This window comes from Zea mays, chromosome 3 (assembly GCF_902167145.1).
Source record: "Zea mays cultivar B73 chromosome 3, Zm-B73-REFERENCE-NAM-5.0, whole genome shotgun sequence".
Taxonomy (NCBI): Eukaryota; Viridiplantae; Streptophyta; class Magnoliopsida; order Poales; family Poaceae; genus Zea; species Zea mays.
In genome coordinates this window covers 78,983,741-79,009,315 of record NC_050098.1, presented here as the reverse complement: position 1 = coordinate 79,009,315, position 25,575 = coordinate 78,983,741, and the positions used below count along the sequence as shown (strand labels likewise).

Sequence of the window (25,575 nt, the reverse complement as noted above, 5' to 3'; positions counted from 1 at the left end):
GACTCAGCCCTCTTGCATTAGGACACATCCGAGTCCACTACCTGATGTGTCACAATACACATCAAAAGGCTTCTCTATATCCGGTTGAGCCAATACCGGAGCATTTGTTAATAACACCTTCAGTTGTTCGAAGGCTTCATTGCATTTTGAGGACCAGTCAAACATGGTATAATTCTTCAATAAACCTGTGATAGGATTAACAATCTTGGAGAATTCCGGAATGAACCTGCGGTAATATCTAGCTAGTCCAAGGAAGCTTCGAACTTGATGTACTGTTGCTGGCGGTTTCCATTCTAAAATATCTTTGACTTTGCTGGGATCGAGCGCAATTCCTTTTGCAGATAATACATGTCCCAGAACTTGGATTTCCTCCAACCAAAACGTGCATTTGCTGAATTTAGCATACAATTGGTGCTCCCTTTAGCGCGTTAGCACGATTCGTAAGTGATTAGAATGCTCCTCTTCATTTTTGGAATAGATCAGGATGTCATCAATGAAGACCACCACAAATTTATCCAACTTGAGCATGAATATTGTGTTCATTAAGTATGTGAAGTGGGCTGGGGCATTTGTCAATCTGAAAGACATAACCAAATATTCAAATAATCCATACCGCGTAGTGAATGCGGTCTTGGGTATATCTTCGGGTCGAATACGGATCTGATGATAACCTGACCTGAGGTCAATCTTGGAGAATACCCGAGTTCCAGTAAGTTGATCGAATAGAATATCAATCCGAGGGAGAGGGTACTAGTTCTTGATAGTGACCTCATTAAGGGGTTTGTAGTCCACGCACATTCGAAGTGTCTGATCCTTGTTCTTAACGAAAACTGCTGGACATCCCCATTGTGATGAACTAGGCCTAATGAAGCCTTTCTCAAGCAAGTCTTGGAATTGAGTCTTGAGTTCTGCCAATTCATTAGGTGGCATTCGGTACGACCTTCTAGAAATAGGAGCTATACCGGTCTTTAGTTCAATCACAAACTCTACATCCCTTTCTGGAGGCAACCCAGGCAGGTCTTAAGGAAAGACATCCGGGAATTCACATACCACCGGAATATCCTAGATTTCTGGTATGATAGCTTCATAAACTTGCCTAGATGGTTTGACTGGGATAGCTACAGGGATAGACAGTTGAATCTCTTCATGGCCATGACTCAATTTGATGGTCCTTAAGTCTGTATTGATGTTCATGCCCAGAATTACATCTATGTCTTGGCCCTTTAAAACAATCATGTTGGTTGGAAATTCCTGTCCGGCCAACGTTACTGGTATGTGGAAGGCTACTTCCTTAGTAAATATCCGTCCTCCAGGTGAATGGATAATAAATCCTTCCCTTGATTCAATGCAAGAAATGTAATGCTTTTCCACAAAATTCTTGCTTATAAAGGTGTGTGATGCACCAGAATCAAAGAGAATAACTGCTCGGTAATTGGCAACAAGGAACGTACCCATCATTACCGGCTCGGCCTCCGGTGTTGTAGCCACTTGGGTATAATAAATCCGTCCAATTTTCTTGAAATTCTTGCCCGTTGAAGCATTAGCCGTGTTCCCCTTTCCTTGGTTGGAATTCCCAGAGTTCTGTTGGAAGTTGGTTTTATTTTGCTTCAGGTATGGACAGTCCTTGATGAAGTGTTCGGACTTTCCACAGTTGAAGCAACCAGTGGAAGAACTAGGGAGAGCAGGGATACGAGTACCAGGGACACTCGGCTGATTGGTAGGAGCGGGGGCAGTAGTGGGACGAATAAAAACATGCTGCTTGAAGGGATAGGAAGGTGGGCGAGGTGAAGAACGATTTTGATTAAAAGGTCGGATCACCAACCTGGTTCTCTTTTCAGGCCCTTGATTTGACTTTTCATGTCCAAACCCCTTTGATTTTCCATGTCCTGCATTTTTGGCTTCCACTGCCAGTGCCGTACTGACAGCTCTACTATAGGTAAGATCCAGACATGGTGCCATTTACCGTTGAAGCCTGTCATTAAGTCCCCTCATAAAACAATTCTTTTTCTTCAGATCTGTATTTACTTGGTCGATGGCATACTGGGATAGATGGTTGAATTTGTTGAGATACTGCATTACAGTATCTCCCCCTTGCTTTACCTAATGAACTCTTCTTGTTTCACTAGTTAGGTGCCTGTGCGTTGCAACGGTATACAAAATATCCAGCAAACTGTTATTGCACAACAATTACATAAAAATACCACATATATTATCGATCTCATATCTCATAAATTCTTTGGCAACAATCAATACATAACTAAATTGATACGGATCAAATTATATTACAATACGACAATAATGTCATCTTAAAAGATGCGGAGTTCAAAAAGGGTTCCATTCAGGTGCTACAAGTCCATAAAGAAATAAGAAATCATTGATGTAGTACTTGAAAGACACACTACTTCACCAGCTCTATGTAGAATGTCCATGTACAAGCTCACGCATTAGAAAAGAGAAGCAATAATGTTCTCTCCTTACTTCATATATGCAATGACTCATGACTACTGCAGAAGTACCTGTTGGAGAAATATTTACTCCTAAAAGTTGGCTTAGCTCAAGGGCCTTTCGTGCTCTGGAACACCTACCTAAAAAGTTGGCAAACCTTAATAACCTCAATAAGAACTTCAGCAACACAATTAGAAGGGCCACACTACATAGTGCCTTTATCCAACCCTTAACTGTGATTACTGATGGCCATGTAAAAGGTGTAACAAAAAATATAATAGGATGGACTGTTTACAGTTAATATAACAGTTATCTACAACACTAAAAAGTTGATAATAAACCTTTCCAGAATAAGATTGTCTCATAGATATTAATTTTTAGAAAACATGTCAAGTTGAATGCAGATAATGCAACATAAGTCGGAATAATCAAATGCACGAGTCTAATGAATGTCACATAATTTGGCAATCTAGTTAAGGACAATGTCTATCAAAGAACAAGTTTTGTCGAATACATTCTTGATATATAGCAGGAACTTTTTAAACATATCCCAAAACAATGAGCTAGTATGCGACAATTATAGCAAAACAGTGTGTGCAGATGGCACATTGAACTACTCATCGTTCGTTAAAAACAGAAACAAAATCTTCAGGGTACCTGAAAAGGAATAATAACTGTGATGCATAATCTTTAGATGGCACAGTGATCCCAGCAGCGAGCCACAACAATAATCAACTCCTGAGGCAAAAGCATCATCCAGTTAGTCACCTCCTCACAAAACACGGTGAGAATAACAAGAATTTTGTTACACCAAAAACATGCAGTAAGACTAGAATGAAGGTGATATATAACATGTAACAAAGGACCAAAGGAGCGCTCGTCCATGAACTCCAATCCACCCATCGTTTACACTTCCAATGCAAATCATATCCCTACAGCCAGACACATATCATGACTTACTGTTATTACCCTATGTGTTCAATTGTTTTACACACCAAAACAGTCACAAATATAATTTAACAAACTCTGTTTATTCCTAATGGAATCACACGCTCCTGTCCATTTGTGTGAAAAAAGTATGTGTTCATTATTTTCCAATTACTTGTACTGTACATATATTATATTTGATACCCATAAAAAAATAAATTTAATATCAGAGTGAGAATATGGTCCACATATCAGATATTAAACCGAAAAGAACAAATATTAGTATACTACACCTTATCTTAGCCAAAAGGATGAGAAAGATATGAAACTGCATAGAGATACCTTTGCACTGCCATGCTTGAGGCAACTGATTCCTAGCTTTAATCCTTCCCTTGTCTGCATGATTCGAATGATAAGTGGCTCTTTCAAACTTTTCTTCTTAGCTTTTGTGTTCTTTGGTAGCTCCGAAGCATTTGATGGTTCATTTCCATATATTATGCCCCTGTTTGGTTCAGCTTCTGGTCGGCTTCTGGCCGCCAGAAGCAGAAGCTGGAAGCAAACGCTCAAATTTTGGCGCGGCTTCTGCCCGACGCGCTTCGGTAAGAAGCCCCCCGCGCACGGTCCGCTTGAAGCGGCCTTCACTTGGCTTCGGATAGAAGTCTGTCCACTTCGCTAGGGTACTCGCCCAAGCACACGCCGCCGCCGCGCACCCAACGCGTCGCCGCCGTCGTCTTCGCAGGTACGGCCGACCTCCATCCGCGAACTCCTCCATCCCAACCGTCTGTTCCCCTACGCCGCGTCTCATTCCCGTCTTTTCTAGGGTTCGCGCACCCACGTCGGCGCCGCAGCCCCGTCGCAAAGGAACCTCTTTCCCCGTCTTCGTCTTCGCAGGTACGGGCCCTCTCCTCCATCCGGACCCTCTCATTCACCGCCGCCGCCTCGGACATTCGTTGAACCTTTACTGTCGCTAGGGTTACCGCACCCACACCGGCGCCGCTGCTTCGTCGTGAAGGTTCCACTGCTCCCCCACGTCGTGTCGTCATCTTCCCATGTACGGTGTACCTCGCCTCGATCCCGACCCTCGCCGCCCCCTCCTCTCGTTTTGCTAGGGTTCGTCCTACCCCGTTTGCTATTTGTTTAGGCTTTAACCACTGCCGACTGAACTCCAGTTTATTCAGTACATCATTACTGTTATGGATCAACATACTAAACTAATTTATTGTGCATTGTCGCCTTCAGATATCCGTATCAACTCGGAGGTCTTCGTCTACGGTTCCAAGATCCAGTGCAACCAAGGTAATGTGATACTCAATTTGTTGCGCACTTTACTGTCAACAGGTGTTGAGCCAATTTTTGTTTATGGTTTAATTGGGATACCATTCATCTGTTGTGTCACTATTATTTGTTGACGGATTAGTTCATACTTTGTTAGTTACTACCTGTAGTTTGTATGGTTTACTCGGGGTCTTTATTACTTTGTTTGTCACAACCTTTTGTATGTTCAGGGTTGAGTTCATACTGTGTTAGTTACTACCTATATGTTAGTACCTTCAACCAAAGTTTGTCCATCTTAGCACGCAATTCATGTGAATAAATGGAAGTTAGTAGATTGTCCCCTTGTCTAGTTCACTAACCACCTAAATCCACATTAGATGGATTCAGCAGACTCCATAGCCGACAAGGCAATTGGAAGGATGCAAGAGATTGCGGACAAGATTTATTCCGTAGCTCGGGAAACAATCCGTCCAGGACGCGGGTTGACCTCCTTTGACGCTACCAAACTTCGTGTAGCATTGGAGGACATTGCTTGCATGATGGAGCAAGATTCTCTGGTTTTCCAAGAGTATTTGGACAACGTCAACAACGTAACCCACCAGCCTGAGAGCAACTACGAACCCTCAGAGTTGTCCTCAGCACCCCCTGGTGAAGACAACCTTAGTCCAGACTGGGACTTTGCCGAGCACTTTGAAAGGTTTTGGGGAATTGAATATGACTCCGATCAGATGCCTTCCTTTAGTGACAATGAGGTTTAAGTTAGAACTTGGTCCAGCTTGTAGTAAGGTCTTAGTGAAACAGGGATATGATCAGGCTTTTGCTTAATGGGCTGGTGTAAATGTCTTCCATGTCCTTTTGTGTCCAGTACCTCTTTAATTAACGTTGTCTTTATGTAATTAAGGAAATCCTAATTTTACTACTTATGGTACTACTTTATGTTATTATGGTCAGTTCAGTGTTGTTTTTGTTTTCTTCTTAATCCGAGACCACAACGTATTTTCAAAACTCTACACTTGTTTTGCACTAGATGGACAAGTCTGGCAAAGTGATTGCAAAGTGGGATAGTAGAGCAACAAAAATTTACATAGAAATTTGTGTAGAAGAGGTCAATGCCCGGAATAGGCCACAACACTTTCTTAATGCAGAAGGGTATGCTAACCTCATAAGGAAGTTTAAGGAACGCACTGGTCGCACTTACACCAGGGATCAAATGAAGAATAGGTGGGACTCCTTAAAGAGAATGTTCACACAGTGGAAAACTCTTAATGAAAGGGCTACAGGTCTTGGTCGAGACCCTCATACTGGTTCAATCAGTGCGCTAGATGAGTGGTGGGCTAAGCAAAATGAAGTAAGTAGATCTTTTTTTTGTAGACTAACAATAGTATTGGCCATCTAAAACTAGGAACTACCATGTTGCTGCAGGCAATGCCAGGTTGTATTATGTTCAAAACAACCCCCCTAGAGAATGAGGACGAGCTAAAGGTTATGTTTGGACCCATTGTCTGCACAAATGAAAGAACCCTTGTTCCTGGCGTCGAGGATGTTAATTCATCATCTGATGATCATTTGGAAGCCACTTTAGGTGGGGGTGAAAACAGCACACCTGACCCATGCACAAATGCGACTGGGAAGCGTAAGATGTGGCATGATTCTCCTAAACCAAAGAAGAAAAAAGATTCGAGGGAAGAGTACATGAAACGCCTAGTGGAGGCTTTTGAGTCGCGTTCAATGACCACTAACAAGTCCATTACCTCTGCTGACACGGACCCAGTTCGTGTTGAGGTTATTGCACAGTTGCAACAAGTTATCGATGATGGATCACCAGAAGGTAGCGACCTACATTTGTTTGCCACTCATCTGTTGATTGAGAAAAAGTATAGAGATGTATTTGCATCACTGAAGACAAAAGAAGGAAGGAACGCTTGGCTTCGCAAAGCTTACGAGATAGATCTTAAAAAGTCCAATTAGATGCTGGTCGTTCGACAACAGAGGCTTATGTTTTGTATTATGTTAGTTGTGTCTATTTTATGAGTCATGTCGTTTCACTTTGATGAGGATTGTCGTCTTAGAACATAAACTTTATGTACGCATCATTTTCCCTTTCAAACAATTTTCCAAATATTCGAGTTGAATATGTATTTGAATAATCAGAGTTGTAATCTTGTGAACAATGTGAATCTGTGAACTTTCTGTCACCTATGATACATGAATATGTGGCTTGTAAACTGTTCTTCTACATTAATATGTGCCTTATAAATTGTGGTTACATATGAATATGTGGCTGTTGTTTGTGTGCATGCAGATGTGTGACCCTGGTGCACACACATATGATCATGAAATGGATGACAGGGATGCAGAATTGCTTGTTGCTCTATATGATGTAGACATTTGGGGCAGGCCTTTCAGTCAGGTTCCTAGAAGAACAATGGTTGAAACTGGTATTCAATGGGTTGAGAGAACGTTGGAGAATAGTAACGACTGCTTCGACATGTTTCGCATGCGACGAACTGTTTTTAGACGATTGCATGATACGTTGGTGGAAAATTATGGTCTGCTTCCAAGGCGGGGTGTCAGTACTATGGAAGCTCTAGGCATTTTCTTGTGGGCATGTGGGGGTCCACAATCATTTAGGCAGATAAGGAATAAGTTTGGTCACTCCTTGGAAATAATTAGTCGCAAGTATAGTGAAGTCCTTAATGCACTGTATAAGATGTCATCTGACATAATCAAGCCCAAAGACCCAAATTTCATCGAGATTCATCCTCGTTTGCGAGAGGCGAGATTTTGGCCACACTTCAAGGATTGCATAGGAGCAATTGATGGTAGTCACTTTCCAGCGTCAGTCCCGGCCTCGGAGCAAGCCAGATATATTGGCCGGCACGGTTACGCATCGCAGAATGTACTGGCCGTTTGTGACTTTGATATGAGGTTTACATTTATTGTCACAGGATGGCCAGGATCCGTACATGACACTAGAGTATTACAAGGTACTTTGATAACTTATGCGGACAGGTTCCCCCATCCACCGGAAGGTATATAAATTTGTTGTACTTTTTTATCATACGGTATTAATTTATGTCTTAAGTATTTAACTTTTGTATTTCATGTTTGTGCAGGTAAATACTATCTTGTCGATTCAGGCTATCCAAATAGAAAGGGGTACCTTGCACCTTATAAGGGTCAGAAGTACCACATTTCGGAATGGCAAAATGCGAGGCAACCTATTGGGAGCAAAGAAGTATTCAACTATGCACACTCTTCGCTACGCAATGTTATAGAGCGATCGTTTGGGGTGCTTAAAATGAAGTGGAGAGTGCTATTAAGTCTCCCTTCTTTTTCGCTTACCAAACAATCCAAGATAATTATTGCTTGTATGACATTGCATAACTTCATTAGAGAAAGTGCTCTACACGATAGAGACTTTGATGAACTAGGACCTAATAGCCTCAGTCATGATGTACCTTCAGGTGAGAGTAGTAGTAGCACATCTGATGAGTTAGACATGAGTGCTTTTTGAAAGGGAATTAGGCTTACACCTATTTCCTAAATGATTTTGGTGGTTGAATTGACCAAACACAAATAATTGAACTAAGTAGTTTGCTCTAGTGTATAAGTTATACAGGTATCAAAGGTTCACACTTAGCCAATAAAAAGACCAAGAATTGGGTTCAACAAAGAGAGCAAGGGACAACTGAAGGATGCCCTGGTCTGGCGCACCGGACTATCCGGTGTGCCACCGGACAGTGTCCGGTGCACCAGGGGACTTCACGCTGAGCTCTTCACCTTCGGGAAAATCCAGAGGCGCTCCTCTATAATTCACCGGACTGTCCGGTGTACACCGGACAGTGTCCGGTGCTCCCGGAATGAAGCGTCTCTGGAACTCGCCAGCTTCGGGAATTGGCTCCGCTATAATTCACCGGACATGTCCGGTGTGCACCGGACTATCCGGTGAGCCAGCGGAGCAACGGCTACTTCGCACCAACGGTCACCTACAGAGTCATTTAATGCGCGCCAGAGCGCGCAGAAGTCAGGCACGCGCGATGTGGCGCACCGGACACTCTACAGTACATGTCCGGTGTGCCACCGGACATCTAGGCGGGCCCAGCAGTCAGAGCTCCAACGGTCGGAACCCAACGGCCTGGTGACGTGGCTGGCGCACCAGACAGTGTCCGGTGGCGCACCGGACTGTCCGATACGCCATGCGACAGCAGCCTTCACCAAACGGCTAGTTTGGTGCTTGGGGTTATAAATACCCCCAACCACCCCACATTCAAGTTATCCAAGTTTTCCAACTTCCAACCACTTACAAGAGCTAGGCATTCAATACAAGACACACCCAAGTGATCAAATTCTCTCCCAAATCCACAAAAGCTTTAGTGACTAGTGAGAGTGATTTGTCGTGTTCTTTTGAGCTCTTGCGCTTGGATCGCTTTCTTCTTTCTCATTCTTTGCTTGTGATCAAAACTCAATTGTAATCAAGGCAAGAGACACCAATTGTGTGGTGGTCCTTGCGGGGAAGTTTTGTTCCCGGTTGATTTGAGAAGAGAAAGCTCACTCGGTCCAAGGGACCGTTTGAGAGAGGGAAAGGGTTGAAAGAGACCCGGTTTTTGTGACCACCTCAACGGGGAGTAGGTTTGCGAGAACCGAACCTCGGTAAAACAAATCCGCGTGTCACACTCTTTATTCGCTTGCGATTTGTTTTGCACCCTCTCTCGCGACTCGATTATATTTCTAACGCTAACCCGGCTTGTAGTTGTGATTAACTTTGTAAATTTCAGTTTCGCCCTATTCACCCCCCACTTCTAGGCGACTTTCAATTGGTATCAAAGCCCGGTACTTCATTAGAGCCTAACCGCTCGAAGTAATGTCGGGAGATCACGCCAAGAAGGAGATGGAGACCGGCGACAAGCCCGCTACAAGCCACGGGAAAGCTTCATCGGAGGAGTCCCACAAAAAGGAGAAGGGGAAGGAGAAGGAGAAGAAAGCCTCTTCCCATAAGTCGATTGGAGTGGCGACAAGAAAAAGAAGATGAGGAAGGTGGTCTACTACGAGACCGATACTTCATCACCTTCCACCTCCGGCTCCGACGCGTCCTCCGTAATTTCTAAGCGCCATGAGCGCAAGAAGTTTAGTAAGATCCCCTTACACTATCCTCGCACTTCTAGACATACTCCATTACTTTCCGTTCCATTAGGCAAACCGCCAACCTTTGACGGTGAAGATTATGCTAGGTGGAGTGATTTGATGAAATTTCACCTAACCTCACTCCACAAAAGTATATGGAATGTTGTTAAGTTTGGAGCATAGGTACCATCCGTAGAGGATGAGGATTATGATGAGGATGAGGTGGCCCAAATCGAGCACTTCAACTCCCAAGCCACAACCATACTCCTCGCCTCTCTAAGTAGGGAGGAGTACAACAAGGTGCAAGGATTAAAGAGCGCCGAGGAAGTTTGGGACGTGCTCAAGACCGCGCACGAGGGTGATGAACTAACCAAGATCACCAAGCGGGAAACGATCGAGGGGGAGCTCGGTCGCTTCCGTCTTCGCCAAGGGGAGGAGCCACAAGACATGTACAACCGGCTCAAAACCTTGGTGAATCAAGTGCGCAACCTCGGGAGCAAGAAGTGGGATGACCACGAGGTGGTTAAGGTTATTCTAAGATCACTTATTTTCCTTAACCCTACTCAAGTACAATTAATTCACGGTAATCCTAGATATACACTAATGACTCCCGAGGAAGTAATCAGGAATTTTGTGAGCTTTGAGTTTATGATCAAGGGCTCACGGAAGATCAACGAGCTTGACGGTCCCTCCACGTCCGAAGCGCAACCGGTTGCATTCAAGGCAACGGAGGAGAAGAAGGAGGAGTCTACACCAAGTAGAACACCCATCGACGCCTCCAAGCTTGACAACGAGGAAATGGCGCTTGTCATCAAAAGCTTCCGCCAAATCCTCAAGCAAAGGAGGGGGAAAGATTACAAGCCCCGCTCCAAGAAGGTTTGCTACAAGTGTGGTAAGCCCGGTCACTTTATAGCAAAATGTCCTATTTCTAGTGACAGTGACAGGGGCGACGACAAGAAGGGAAGAAGAAAGGAGAAGAAGAGGTACTACAAGAAGAAGGGCGGCGATGCCCATGTTTGTCGCGAGTGGGACTCCGACGAAAGCTCTAGCGACTCCTCCGACGACGAGGACGCCACCAACATCGCCATCACCAAGGGACTTCTCTTCCCCAACATTGGCCACAAGTGCCTCATGGCAAAGGACGGCAAAAAGAAGAAGGTTAAATCCAAATCCTCCACTAGATATGAGTCTTCTAGCGATGATAATGCTAGTGATGAGGAAGATAATTTGCGTACTCTTTTTGCCAACTTAAACATGCAAAAAAAGAAAAATTAAATGAATTGATTAGTGCTATCCATGAGAAGGATGATCTTTTGGACTCCCAAGAGGACTTCCTTATTAAAGAAAACAAGAAACATGTAAAAGTTAAAAATGCTTACGCTCTAGAAGTAGAAAAATGTGAAAAACTATCTAATGAGCTAAGCACTTGCCATGAGACCATAGACAACCTTAGAAATGAGAATGCTAATTTATTAGCTAAGGTTGATTCAAATATTTGTGATGTTTCAATTCCCAATCTTAGAAATGATAATGATGATTTGCTTGCTAAGATTAAAGAATTGAACATTTCTCTTGCTAGCCTTAGAGATGAAAATGAAAAATTGCATGCTAAGGCTAAAGATTTTGATGTTTGCAATGCTACCATTTCCGACCTTAGAAGTAAAAATGATATATTGCATGCTAAGGTTGTAGAATTAAAATCTTGCAAACCATCTACATCTACCGTTGAGCACACTTCTATTTGTACTAGATGTAGAGATGTTGATATTAATGCTATTCATGATCACATGGCTTTAATTAAACAACAAAATGATCATATAGCAAAATTAGATGCTAAAATTGCCGAGCATGAACTTGAAAATGAAAATTTTAAATTTGCTCGTAGTATGCTTTATAGTGGGAGACGCCCTGGCATTAAGGATGGCATTGGCTTCCAAAAAGGGGACAATGTCAAACTTAATGCCCCTCCTAAGAAATTGTCTAATTTTGTTAAGGGCAAGGCTCCCATGCCTCAGGATAAAGAGGGTTACATTTTGTACCCTGCCGGTTATCCTGAGAGCAAAACTAGGAGAATTCATTCTAGAAAGTCTCACTCTGGCCCTAACCATGCTTTTATTTATAAGGGTGAGACATCTAGTTCTAGGCAACCAACCCGTGCTAAGTTGCCTAAGAAGAAAACTCCTAGTGCATCAAATGATCATAACATTTCATTTAAAACTTTTGATGCATAATATGTCTTAACTAACAAATCCGGCAAGGTAGTTGCCAAATATGTTGGGGGCAAGCACAAGGGATCAAAGACTTGTGTTTGGGTACCCAAAGTTCTTGTATCTAATGCCAAAGGACCCAAAACCATTTGGGTACCTAAAGTCAAGAACTAAACATGTTTTGTCGGCTTATGCATCCGGAGGCTCAAGTTGGATCATCGACAGCGGGTGCACAAACCACATGACATGGGAGAAGAAGATGTTCTCCTACGAGAAAAACCAAGATCCCCAACGAGCTATCACATTCGGGGATGGAAATCAAGGTTTGGTCAAAGGACTGGGTAAAATTGCTATATCACCTGACCATTCCATTTCCAATGTTTTTCTTGTAGATTCTTTATATTACAATTTGCTTTCTGTTTCTCAATTGTGTCAAATGGGCTACAACTGTCATTTTACTGATGTAGGTGTCACTATCTTTAGAAGAAGTGATGATTCAATAGCATTTAAGGGAGTGTTAGAGGGTCAACTATACTTGGTAGATTTTGATAGAGCTGGACTCGACACTTTCTTAATTGCTAAGACTAACATGGGTTGGCTCTGGCATTGCCGACTAGCCCATGTTGGAATGAAGAATCTTCATAAGCTTCTAAAGGGAGAGCACATTTTAGGATTAACAAATGTTCATTTTGAGAAAGACAGGGTTTGTAGCGCATGCCAAGCAGGGAAGCAAGTTGGTACCCATCATCCACACAAGAACATCATGACGACTGACAGGCCACTGGAGCTCCTACACATGGATCTATTCGGCCCGATAGCTTACATAAGCATCGGCGGGAGTAAGTACTGTCTTGTTATTGTGGATGATTATTCTCGCTTCACTTGGGTATTCTTTTTGCAGGAAAAATCTCATACCCAAGAGACATTAAAAGGATTCTTGAGACGAGCTCAAAATGAGTTCAGCTTAAGGATCAAGAAAATTAGAAGCGACAACGGGACGGAGTTCAAGAACTCACAAATAGAAGGCTTCCTTGAGGAAGAGGGCATCAAGCATGAGTTCTCTTCTCCCTACACGCGACAACAAAATGGTGTAGTGGAGAGGAAGAATCAAACTCTATTGGACATGGCAAGAACCATGCTTGATGAGTACAAGACATCGGATCGGTTTTGGGCCGAGGCGGTCAACACCGCCTGCTACGCCATCAACCGGTTGTATCTACACCGAATCCTCAAGAAGACATCATACGAACTCCTAACCGGTAAAAAGCCCAATATTTCATATTTTAGAGTCTTTGGTAGCAAATGCTTTATTCTTGTTAAAAGAGGTAGAAAATCTAAATTTGCTCCTAAGACTGTAGAAGGCTTTTTACTAGGATATGATTCGAACACAAGGGCATATAGAGTCTTTAACAAGTCCTCTGGACAAGTTGAAGTTTCTTGTGACATTGTGTTTGATGAGACTAACGTCTCTCAAGTAGAGCAAGTTGATCTTGATGAGATAGGTGATGAAGAGGCTCCGTGCATCGCGCTAAGGAACATGTCCATTGGGGATGTGTGTCCTAAGGAATCCGAAGAGCCTCCAAGTGCACAAGATCAACCATCCTCCTCCACGCAAGTATCTCCACCAACTCAAAATGAGGATGAGGCTCAAGTTGATGAAGGAGAAGATCAAGCAAATGAGCCACCTCAAGATGACGGCAATGATCAAGGGGGAGATGCAAATGATCAAGACAAGGAGGATGAAGAACCAAGGCCGCCACACCCAAGAGTCCACCAAGCAATCCAACGAGATCACCCCGTCGACACCATCCTCGGCGACATTCATAAGGGGGTAACTACTAGATCTCGTGTTGCACATTTTTGTGAGCATTACTCTTTGGTTTCCTCTATTGAGCCACACAGGGTAGAGGAAGCACTACAAGATTCGGATTGGGTGGTGGCGATGCAAGAGGAGCTCAACAACTTCACTAGGAATGAGGTATGGCATTTAGTTCCACGTCCTAATCAAAATGTTGTAGGAACCAAGTGGGTTTTCCGCAACAAGCAAGATGAGCATGGTGTGGTGACAAGGAACAAAGCCCGACTTGTGGCCAAAGGATACTCCCAACTCGAAGGTTTGGATTTCGGTGAAACCTATGCACCCGTAGCTAGGCTTGAGTCAATTCGAATATTATTAACCTATGCTACTTACCATGGCTTCAAGCTTTATCAAATGGGCGTGAAAAGTGCCTTCCTCAATGGACCAATCAAGGAAGAGGTCTATGTTGAGCAACCTCCCGGCTTTGAAGATAGTGAGTACCCTAACCATGTTTATAAACTCTCTAAGGCGCTTTATGGGCTCAAGCAAGCCCCAAGAGCATGGTACGAATGCCTTAGAGATTTCCTTATCACTAATGGATTCAAAGTCGAAAAGGCCGATCCTACACTCTTCACTAAAACTCTTGAAAATGACTTGTTTGTATGCCAAATTTATGTTGATGATATTATATTTGGGTCTACTAACGAGTCTACATGTGAAGAATTTAGTAGGATCATGACACAAAAATTCGAGATGTCTATGATGGGGGAGTTGAAGTATTTCTTAGGATTTCAAGTGAAGCAACTCCAAGAGGGCACCTTCATTAGCCAAACGAAGTATACTCAAGATATTCTAAGCAAGTTTGGAATGAAGGATACCAAACCCATCAAGACACCCATGGGAACAAATGGGCATCTCGACCTCGACGAGGGAGGTAAATCCGTGGATCAAAAGGTATACCGATCGATGATTGGTTCTCTACTCTATTTATGTGCATCTCGACCAGACATTATGCTTTCTGTTTGCATGTGTGCAAGATTCCAAGCCGACCCTAAGGAAGCTCACCTTACGGCCGTAAAACGAATCTTGAGATATTTAGTTTATACTCCTAAGTTTGGGCTTTGGTATCCTAGGGGATCCACATTTGATTTAATTGGTTATTCGGATGCCGATTGGGCGGGATGTAAAATCAATAGAAAGGGCACATCTGGGACTTGCCAGTTCTTGGGAAGATCCTTGGTGTCTTGGGCTTCAAAGAAGCAAAATTCGGTAGCTCTTTCTACCGCCAAAGCCGAGTATATTGCCGCAGGCCATTGTTGCGCGCAACTACTTTGGATGAGGCAAACCCTTAGGGACTATGGTTACAAATTAACCAAAGTTCCTCTTCTATGTGATAATGAGAGAGCAATTCGCATGGCGGATAATCCCGTTGAGCATAGCCGCACTAAATACATAGCCATTCGATATCACTTTTTAAGGGATCACCAACAAAAGGGAGATATCGAGATTTCATATATTAACACTAAATATCAATTAGCCGATATCTTTACCAAGCCACTTGATGAACAAACCTTTAACAAACTTCGGCATGAGCTAAATATTCTTGATTCTAGGAACTTCTTTTGTTAATTTGCACACATAGCTCATTCATATACCTTTGATCATGTCTCTTTCATATGCTATGATTAATGTGTTTTCAAGTCTATTTCAAACCAAGTCATAGCTGTATTGAAAGGGAATTGGAGTCTTCGGTGAAGACAAAGGCTTCCACTCCGTAACTCATCCTTCGCCGTCGCTCCGGGCAACTCTCTATCTTTGGGGGAGAGAGCCTAAGTACAAAGCAAAAGGACTCCGTCTTTGGTATAATCTTCACTCATTTATTTATGACCAAAGGGGGAGAAAGTAATTCTAAGGGCTCTAATGATTCCGTTTTTGGCGATTTATGCCAAAGGGGGAGAGAGCATGAGCCCGAAGCAAAAGGACCGCACCACCACCGAATTTTCAAATTTTTGGTTTTTCAATTGATACTAATTTTAGAAAGAGTTTTTCAATTGGTATGATTTTCAAAGTTGGTATCTCATTGTGTTCAAAATAGGGGGAAAATAGTATTTTCAAAATCAATATCTTAAAACCCTCTTGAACACTAAGAGGAGGAATTTATCAAGGGGGAGTTTTGTTTGTGTCAAAGGAAAAGCATTTGAAACAGGGGGAGGAAATTTCAAATCTTGAAAATGCTTCGCAAAATCTTATTCATTTACCTTTGATTATTTGCAAAAGAACTTTGAAAAGGATTTACAAAAGAATTTGCAAAAACAAAACATGTGGTGCAAGCGTGGTCCAAAATGTTAAAAATGAAGAAACAATCCATGCGTTTCTTATAAGTATTTATATTGGCTCAATTCCAAGCAACCTTTGCACTTACATTATGCAAACTAGTTCAATTATGCATTTCTATACTTGCTTTGGTTTGTGTTGGCATCAATCACCAAAAAGGGGGAGATTGAAAGGGAATTAGGCTTACACCTATTTCCTAAATGATTTTGGTGGTTGAATTGACCAAACACAAATAATTGGACTAACTAGTTTGCTGTAGTGTATAAGTTATACAGGTATCAAAGGTTCACACTTAGCCAATAAAAAGACCAAGAATTGGGTTCAACAAAGAGAGCAAGGGACAACCGAAGGCTGCCCTGGTCTGGCGCACCGGATTGTCCGGTGCACCAGGGGACTTCACGCTGAACTCTTCACCTTCGGGAAAATCCAGAGGCGCTCCGCTATAATTCACCGGACTGTCCGGTGTACACCGGACAATGTCCGGTGCTCCAGGAATGAAGCGTCTCTGGAACTCGCCAGCTTCGGGAATTCGCTCCGCTATAATTCACCGGACATGTCCTGTGTGCACCGGACTGTCCTGTGAGCCAGCGGAGCAATGGCTACTTCGCGCCAACGGTCACCTGCAGAGTCATTTAATGCGCGCCAGAGCGCGCAGAAGTCAGGCACGTGCGATGTGGCACACCGGACACTCTACAGTACATGTCTGGTGTGCCACCGGACATCCAGGCGGGCCCAACAGTCAGAGCTCCAACGGTCGGAACCCAACGGCCTGGTGACGTGGCTGGCGCACCGGACAGTGTCCGGTGGCGCACCGGACTGTCCGGTGCGCCATGCGACATCAGCCTTCACCAAACGACTAGTTTGGTGGTTGGGGTTATAAATACCCCCAACCACCCCACATTCAAGTTATCCAAGTTTTCCAACTTCCAACCACTTACAAGAGCTAGGCATTCAATACAAGACACACCCAAGTGATCAAATTCTCTCCCAAATCCACAAAAGCTTTAGTGACTAGTGAGAGTGATTTGTCGTGTTCTTTTGAGCTCTTGCGCTTGGATCGCTTTCTTCTTTCTCATTCTTTGCTTGTGATCAAAACTCAATTGTAACCAAGGCAAGAGACACCAATTTTGTGGTGGTCCTTGCGGGGAAGTTTTGTTCCCGGTTGATTTGAGAAGAGAAAGCTCACTCGATCCAAGGGACCGTTTGAGAGAGGGAAAGGGTTGAAAGAGACCCGGTCTTTGTGACCACCTCAACGGGGAGTAGGTTTGCGAGAACCGAACCTCAGTAAAACAAATCCGCGTGTCACACTCTTTATTCGCTTGCGATTTGTTTTGCACCCTCTCTCGCGACTCGATTATATTTCTAACGCTAACCTGGCTTGTAGTTGTGATTAACTTTATAAATTTCAGTTTCGCCCTATTCACCCCCCCTTCTAGGCGACTTTCACTTTTCGAGAAGCAATTGCTAATGCATTAGTGTCGTAGTTAACTATGTCAATGTAACGGTACTTATGATGTAATCAATTCCACTAATTATTATGTAATGACCTTTTGTTGGTTCTGGGTTCAAGTTTATCGATTGTTCGAACAGAATATGCAATATGAGAATCTGATTATCCAAACACGTAGATTCTAACGAACAGCTTTTCTGCACAGCTAGCGAACCAAACACCTAAATTCTAACCACCAGCTTTTCTCAACAGCCAGCTTTTCCCCACATCCAGCTTTTCAGAAAAGCTATTCAGAAAAAAGCCGAACCAAACACGCCCTATTAATGCTCCTTGAGTAAGAAGGGGGATAAGTTGACAAATAACGTCTAAGGCTGAGGTCTACCAAAACAGATATGGGTTACAATGTGATAAATTGATACTTGGTTCATAGAAGAGGGCAGGGAAAATAAAATTGCACACCACATGATATAATAATGCGATTATCTTATCTGCAATGGGGAGCTCCCCAAGTTCAGAGATAAAGGTCAATTTGGAAAACCTATAGCAAAGGATGAATGTAAGGGTTATGATTTTGATCTAGGTACTAATCCTACATGATTTGTAGTTGTGTTCATGTCTGTAGCATTCATTTGATGCCCACAATTAGTTTTTGTATATATTGTTTATGCCTTTCACTGGTAGGAAAATGGTGGGACAATTATGGGACACAAGTTCCAATTTTGCAAAGAATGGTTGTAAGAATTCTCTCTTCAATGCCTATATATTCCGATTGTGAAAGAACTTGGAGCTATTTTGTATGGTTAAGATTCTAGCACCAAGTTATATTATTAATATACATCACTTGTTATTTCAGGTTTGTCATTTGTGAAGTATCAACAAGCTTAGATTTGCATTTGTATTTTTATAGAATCATACAAAGAAAAGAAACAAGCTAACAAGTGTTTGTGCAATACAATAACAGGATGAATGGGAAAAATAAAAAGCCAAAAAGAACCAAAAGATTTGGCATGTAGGGTTGAGGAATGTGAGAAACTTCATAAGAGTTCAAGGCTGTCCCAAAATGAGAGATGTTAGTGAAGATGAATTTCAGCCTGAACAAGAGCCAACCAATGAGAAAAACATTTACTTTGAGTCTGACCAGGAGAATGCTGCCCCAATTTAACCAATGAGGAAAACATTGACTTTGAGTATACCGGCCCCATTACTGCACATGCAGGGTTGCTTATTTTATTTTGCTTTCACTTATGACTTAGAACTAATTTATCTTTGTGCCTCTACTGCCAGCCAGTTTGTAACTTTTGTGTGTGGGTAGTCCCATGAGTAGTCGACCTGACTTGTGGCTGTTTTGTAATTACAGTGACATTAATTCCCCCTATAATTCTAACAAAGTGAAAAACTGCAAAAGATATGCTTAGCTCTAGCTTATTACCACTATTCATAAGATGTTCGAAAAGAATAAAGAGCAAAGAAAACTTCTAAAAATACATGACCAGGATTCTAGGATGTATATTGTAGCAACCAGTAGGAACTTTGCACGGTCAGATCCTGGAATAGCTGAAGTTCAGTGGAGTACAGTTCTAGTAACAATTGTTTTACTGACGTTGTGTTGCCCGCTGAAATGCGTAATCAATGACTACAAGAAATAACATATATTGGTGAGACCACGAACTATTCCTGTTGTAACTTATAGGAAGCTACGCATCCAAGTCACGTGCAAACATTTAGTTTGGCCGTTCTATACACACGTGAGAAGAGAAAACGGCGAGTTTGAAGCCATTCAATGCAATAATATAATTGAACAAACCTCCGGCTCCTATAGTGTGGTGAAAAAGTTTGGCAACGCAACCATGGAGAGAAGAGATGAACCTGACAAACTGTTTTATAGTGGCTGTTTTCTTATTTATTTCAGGGGTCCAATGATACAGAACTAAGCTGAGAAATATTGTGCTTCTGTTTTGGAGAGTTCGTGAATAGAGGTCGTGGACTACCTAAGAAAATGAGGACAACAAATACCCAATTTCCATAATAAGATTTAATGTACTTGACACTGCATATATTCGTTTGAGCTGGTATTGTAGATGTTGAATTTGGCATATAAGACATTGAAGTGCAAATTCACAGGTGGCAGCTTAGAACAGATCCTGGAAAATTCCGCAGTCGGGCAGCACGACCTAGGGATAACCTCGACGCAAACAAGCCATTCAGTCACGCCGCTATCGGACCTCATGGACAGGGGGCGCTGGTGGTGTTTTCTACGCCGCGCTGTCGTGCAGGCTGCCATGGCTATCGCTGGACAGCGGTGCAGTGGTTAATGCCAGGGCAAGCTCCGGCCACGCGAGATCCAATGTTTCGCCACGCCCAGACTTCTCCTCACCGTGTCACCGTGGTCTTCCTCCCCATGCTGTCGCCGACCCCGCCGCCAGTGTTGCCGCTGGAGGCCGAAGCGGAGAAAACCCTCGTGGCCACCGCCAGCCTCGCCATTGTCCCCTTCTCATCGGTGGAATCGGCCTCAACCCCTCTGAGTTGTTCCCGGAGGGGTCGGGAGTGCGCTGGATGTGCGAGCGCATTGCTCGGGGTGGTGACGGGGAGGTGGGGGGATCGTGGGCTAGGGCGGCGGCGGCGACGCACGCGATCGATGGGGTGGTGAGAGAATGGGTGCCTCGAGGTCCACGAGCCAGCGACCAGGCTTGGGACGACCCAAGTGGAGGTCGCCCACGGCATCGCGACATTCACGGCGGCTTGAAGGCGGAGCGAGGGTGAGCGAGGATGGAAGGGGAGCGCGCATGGGAGCGACGATGGAAGGAGGGCAAGTCATGTGGGAGAGAATGGAAGACGAGCGCAACACAGTCGCGACGATGGAAGGCGGGGGAACGGAAGGACGATGACGGGCACGAGGTTCGCCTACTTTCACGCCGGAGATTTTGGGCGGTGATGGAAGGAAGGAGCACGACGCGTGGATGGAAGGGCACTGCGTCGAGAGAGGGAGGCGCAGGAAACGCTCGTGTGGTTTCCTTGCAGGGAGGCGCGGGCAACGCTCGCGTGGCCACACCGGAGTGCAGGGGAGAGGGGCAGGCAGAACCGTGCACCGTGGATGCCTACGCTATGCTCTTAAGAAGTAGTAGAGATATAGTCTGGACAATCTGCAACAAAAATAGGGGTAAACAAAAATTGTGCGACATTACTTACCTAAGCGTGAACACAAATTATAATATAAAATAATATATGTAGAAGAAAGCTAGGAGGATGGGACCACGGCGAGCGTCGCGGTCAGGAGGAAGAACGACATCAGGGCATGGCGTGGGACGCGAGGGAGAGGAAATCGCTCGGGTGGTGGGAGACGGAGGATGTTCTGCTAGTTCAAGGGCGAGGATCGAAGGGATATAGATAGATGGTGTGGATTTACGGAAGGCAGAACCAAGGGAGGCAGACTACCCTTTTACAGCCTTAATATAGTAGTATAGATATAAATTGGACCAAGAAATTAGTGCACAAGAAAATCAAAATTACAACACAAATACTAAAATTTCAAACAAAAATCTTGGAATAGTAATTACTCCCTCTGCTATACAAGTTATGGAATCAATCACTTTAGCTTTATCCTAAGTCTAACTTCTCTAGCTCTGACCAAGTTCACAGAAAATAAACCGATATATACGGCATCAAATTAGTTTCATTAAATTATCCATAAAGTATGTCTTGAATGCCCGTGCATATATTTCAACTCTTTTTAGCAAAAGATACAGCAGGGGAGACCCCCCACCCACACACATATTGTAAAAGACTTTTATTAATATAAAAGAAGAGAAGCATGTGCAAAGAGGTCTCAAACTATACCAAAAAAACAACCAGAAAGAGAGGAACAACAAGACTGGGGGAGGCAAAAGGGAAAGCTAAGATAGAGAGTCTAAACAGAGCAAGGCAGGCCGATTACCATCCCTGAATCTAAGTGCTTGAATCTTAGCTTCCTCGTGGAACAACCTCTTCCAGGAACAGAAAGAAGGGCAACCTCCATCAAAGATGAGGTCATATTTCAACTTGTAGATGTTAATGTATTTTTCTAAAACTTTTATCGAAGTTAGAGAAGTTTAACTTAGAACAAAGCTAAAGCGAACTATAATTTGTAAACAAAGGGGGTACTATATTCAGAGGAGCATGCATTTAATCCTCTTAAAATAAAAAAATGCAATTCAATTGCATGAGATATGTAAGGAACAAAGACTCAGCTTTTATGCTCAAAGGTATAGTATTCTCATTAGTTCCAAATGTCACATGTAGCTTCTCAAATCCCAATATCAAACAGAATGCACAGGAAATCTATCTAGTCTAACAACTCAAAAGTACATACCCTAATACTACAGGCCCCAAATGAACACATGAGGCAATCAAAAACTATGAAATGTGTTACACCATAAGTGAACCAAATTTGAAATACGTGCCTCACCATATTTGACCCAAAATTAATTTGACTAATCAGTCACTCAGGTAACTTTCATCATCTATTTGACTTGAATATGTATACTATTCAAGAACACCTAAAGCAAATATTGTAACTAAGTAAATTACATACCTGTCCAAAGGAACCTTTGACAAGATGTAGATGCTTTTTATCATTGTTTTGGTCTTTTCCACCACAACTTCCTCTGCCTGTACATGGCATTCAACAGATAAGTTTGTTGGTGTCACACATATAAGAATAGTTGATGGACAACATTAAAAACAAAAACATATTGTGATACAGCATACGAGATTGAAAAGGATCGCGCCGCCCCTCGTAAAAAAACAATAACAATCCGCAAAAGACCAAAACCATCAGAACCAACCATTTCCACCGTCCATAACAACAACCACAATCTTCAGAAGTATCATTACCAGGGAAAGCCTGAGATCAGTATCACAATATGTGTTAGAATTATATATAGTATATCCACAGTGCTAAAGTTCACATGTTTCGTAACACTACAGCATGCCAGCAAGCTGCCGGCTCAACAATGAACAAGAAAGACCAGCATGCCACATGCGCCCATAGAGTGTCATGCAAAAAAACAGAAGCTCAATTCAGTGACAAAAGCGCACGTCAAATTCACATAAAGTGAGGGGAAGGTTAAACTAAGAATGAACTTTGGCCATACTAAAAACCAATGTTATCGAATCATCTAATCATTCCTAGTCACTGATGACATCAGTCAGTCCAAGACTAATCATGACTAATCACAATTAATCATGACTAATCATAGTTTATAGCTGATCGCCATGATAGCGATCAGCCCAGCTAATCGTGAGTAAAAACCAATGTTATCAAATCATCTAAATCGATTCTAGTGACCATGAGACCGACCAGCCTGACTAATCATAGTGCATAGTTGATTGCCATGGCAGCGATCAACCTGCAAATCGTGATTAGTCATACGACTTGATAACATTGCTAAAAATAGATTCTTGGCCTATCCCTACAAAAGTGTGTTAGCAGAGGCCCAAGTTAACAGAAAATGAGTTAAAGTCATCCTAATTTGGGTGCTCTAATCCTATACTCCAGCTCACATGAACCATCCCTTTGAAAGCACATGGTAGGCATGAATAATTCCACCAGTAGCAATAAACAGCTATCACTTGTGAGTAAAACCGAAAAATCTCTTGTTTGTGTACCTTGTCGGTAAACATATGATGCAGCACCCTCACAACCTGCGCGCCAGCAGAGTGCCCCACAAAATGCACTGGGTTATGCTCGTAACGAACAGGATAGTGCCCTGCACCAAATTAGAACAGCCATGTAAGAACTAATGGATAAATAAATTTCTGAAAGGCCATGGCCATGTATTTGTGTTCTTTGGAATCTCCTACCTATGTGATATATTCTCCCAAACCTGTTGTGGCCGCAAGCCTTGCTGTGCTCCTCGCCATAGTACACCTGCCCACCCTTGAGGTAGTAGAAGAGTTCACGCGCCCTACATCGCTAGGAACAATAAACTCTCAGCGATCTATATTCAGGGGAACATAATCTTTCTTGTTCATAGACATGGAGAAGATACCAAATCATAATAAAAAACATAATAATCTACTATTAAGGCGATTGAAAAAGTTAAAGCACCCACCTGTCATGGATGCTGGTGAGCGACCCCAAATCCGACATGAGCACACGGTCGTCCTTCTTCTTGGCGAAGCCGCACTTGTAGACGTCGTTGTTGATGGTGTCGTAGACCAGCTCATTGGCCTCGTCGATGGAGGCCCAAAGGTGGGCCGGGTAGAGGTCCAGCCTGGGGTTCCTAGCGATGCCATTGAACTCGGTGTTGAGCATCCGAATGATCTCGGAGCTCTCGTTGTTCACCACCGTCTTCAGCTGCTTGTCCCACAGCACCTGAAACAGAATGAAACACTGGAATCAGCTCGGCTGTTGGGATGTTCTGCACTTCTGCGTGCTGGAAAGGAGGAGGGGGGAATCAGATCCGCTGCTTGTTTGGTGGATTTGGAGTGACGGGATTGGAGGCTCACGGGGACGGTTGGCTTCCCGACGTAGTTGGAGCTGGCGATCTCGTAGAGCTCCCTCACGCTACGGGCGCCATTGAGAGGGTCGGGCTCGGCGCCGGGCTCCTCGTCAGCAGCGGCGGGGAACACCCAGCCCCGATGCTCGTCGCTCTCCTTGGTCCGCTCGAAGATGGGCATCACGACCTACGGTTTCGATGCAGCGCATCACGGGGAACTGGAATCAATCCACTGCCGAGCGAACCGCCGATCCGGCTTGCCAGCTTGCGATGGCGAGGGCGAGGCTAGGGTTACCGACGTACCGTGACACCGATGGCGTGGTCGAGGCCCTTGAGCTTGAGGAAGGTGAGGCACCGGGATGCCAAGGGGCACGCGTACGAGATGTAGAGGTGGTACCGCCCCGCCACGGCGGGGAACCGCCCATCCCTAGAAACAGAGCTCCGGAAGGTGGATGGCGACCGGACGAAGGCGCTTGTGTCGGTGACCTCATCCAGCGCCGACCATGCAGTCATCTGACGCGAGCGCATGAGTCCATGAACAGAGCAAGCGTCAATCAAGAGTTCATGACGGCAACATCTCGGTGTCGTGGGAGGGGATACGAGGGCAGAGCGACGGCGATGGACTCGAGCGGAAGGGGACGGGGAATGGGGGCTCTTTGCTCGCGTGAGACGGTTGTGAGATGCGGGCTGGCCGTGGAAGGCAGGCTGGGAGAGCCATAGAAGGACGACTAAGATCGCAAAACGATAGAACAGACGGTTGAGATTGCAGAATGGTAGAACGGTAGGCTACCCTTGCAGCCTTAATAAGTAGTAGAGATATGGAGCACTCCCTCTGGAACATAATGCTCCCAGAATGCTAGCTTGAATTCCTCCCAAGTGATCTAATGTCCAGCCGGTTGAACAGCTACAAAATTTGCCCACCAAGTACTGGTAGGCCCTCTTAGCTGTTGTGCAGCAAATAGTGGCTTTTGTATCTCCGTGCAGCGAATCAGCCCAAATTTCTATTCCATAAATCTTACCCACTCATAAGCTTCTAGAGGTTCTTCTGCTTTAATAAAGAGCAGGGGTTGAGTCACAGAGAATTCCAAATATGTAGTTTCACACGGTCCTTGAAGAAGAGCTCTTCCACCATGCTGTTGGAACTGATTGCCTCCCATTTCGCGCAAGAAGCGTGTATTATCTGCAGTGGCATTGACCAGGGCAGTGATAGCCTCGCCAAAATCGGTGGTACTGGTGGCGGGTTAGGAGTATCTTCTCGACCGCGGGAAGTCCCCGCACCATCATGTGCTCAAGTCCGTGATGGCATCTGAGGCAAAGAAACATTTGGAAAAAATATAACATGCCAGCACACACCATCATATTACATTACCAAAATGTAATAATTATACAGACTCCAGTGTACAACTTGACTTCATTACTTATTTTACATAAGTAAAATATCTAAACTACACTATTCTAGTCTTCGTCATCCTTGGTTGCTTTATTTCCTGCTGCAGGAGACCGTTCGTTAGCAAGGTTCATGGAAGGAGGGGGGCTAAA

At 43.9% G+C, this 25,575-nt stretch overlaps 2 protein-coding genes and 1 pseudogene across 2 annotated transcripts; 1 reads left to right on the top strand and 2 right to left on the bottom strand.

The window, feature by feature from the left end:
- Positions 1–3,567: 3,567 nt before the first annotated feature.
- LOC111591268 (uncharacterized) lies at positions 3,568–3,696 on the bottom strand (annotated as a pseudogene).
- A 1,978-nt stretch (positions 3,697–5,674) lies between these two features.
- LOC109945029 (L10-interacting MYB domain-containing protein-like) lies at positions 5,675–6,615 on the top strand. The gene is made up of 2 exons (XM_020550807.1): positions 5,675–5,995; positions 6,070–6,615. The coding sequence occupies exons 1-2, from the start codon at positions 5,675–5,677 to the stop codon at positions 6,613–6,615; spliced, it is 867 nt and encodes a 288-aa protein (XP_020406396.1).
- Positions 6,616–20,660: 14,045 nt separating this feature from the next.
- LOC103652020 (glutathione S-transferase omega-like 2) lies at positions 20,661–24,549 on the bottom strand. The gene is made up of 7 exons (XM_008677678.2): positions 24,340–24,549; positions 24,047–24,223; positions 23,650–23,912; positions 23,399–23,502; positions 23,204–23,304; positions 22,128–22,204; positions 20,661–20,700 (listed from the first exon to the last, which is right to left on the bottom strand). The coding sequence occupies exons 1-7, from the start codon at positions 24,547–24,549 to the stop codon at positions 20,661–20,663; spliced, it is 972 nt and encodes a 323-aa protein (XP_008675900.2).
- Positions 24,550–25,575: the final 1,026 nt, after the last annotated feature.

Coding starts and splice junctions, on each gene's coding strand:
- LOC109945029 (XM_020550807.1), top strand. CDS start 5,675: ATGGACAAGTCTGGCAAAGTGATTGCAAAGTGGGATAGTAGAGCAACA. Junction 5,996..6,069: donor GGTGGGCTAAGCAAAATGAA/GTAAGTAGATCT, acceptor ATGTTGCTGCAG/GCAATGCCAGGTTGTATTAT.
- LOC103652020 (XM_008677678.2), bottom strand. CDS start 24,549: ATGACTGCATGGTCGGCGCTGGATGAGGTCACCGACACAAGCGCCTTC. Junction 23,913..24,046: donor TCGGGAAGCCAACCGTCCCC/GTGAGCCTCCAA, acceptor ATTCTGTTTCAG/GTGCTGTGGGACAAGCAGCT. Junction 23,503..23,649: donor CTCACCAGCATCCATGACAG/GTGGGTGCTTTA, acceptor CTAGCGATGTAG/GGCGCGTGAACTCTTCTACT.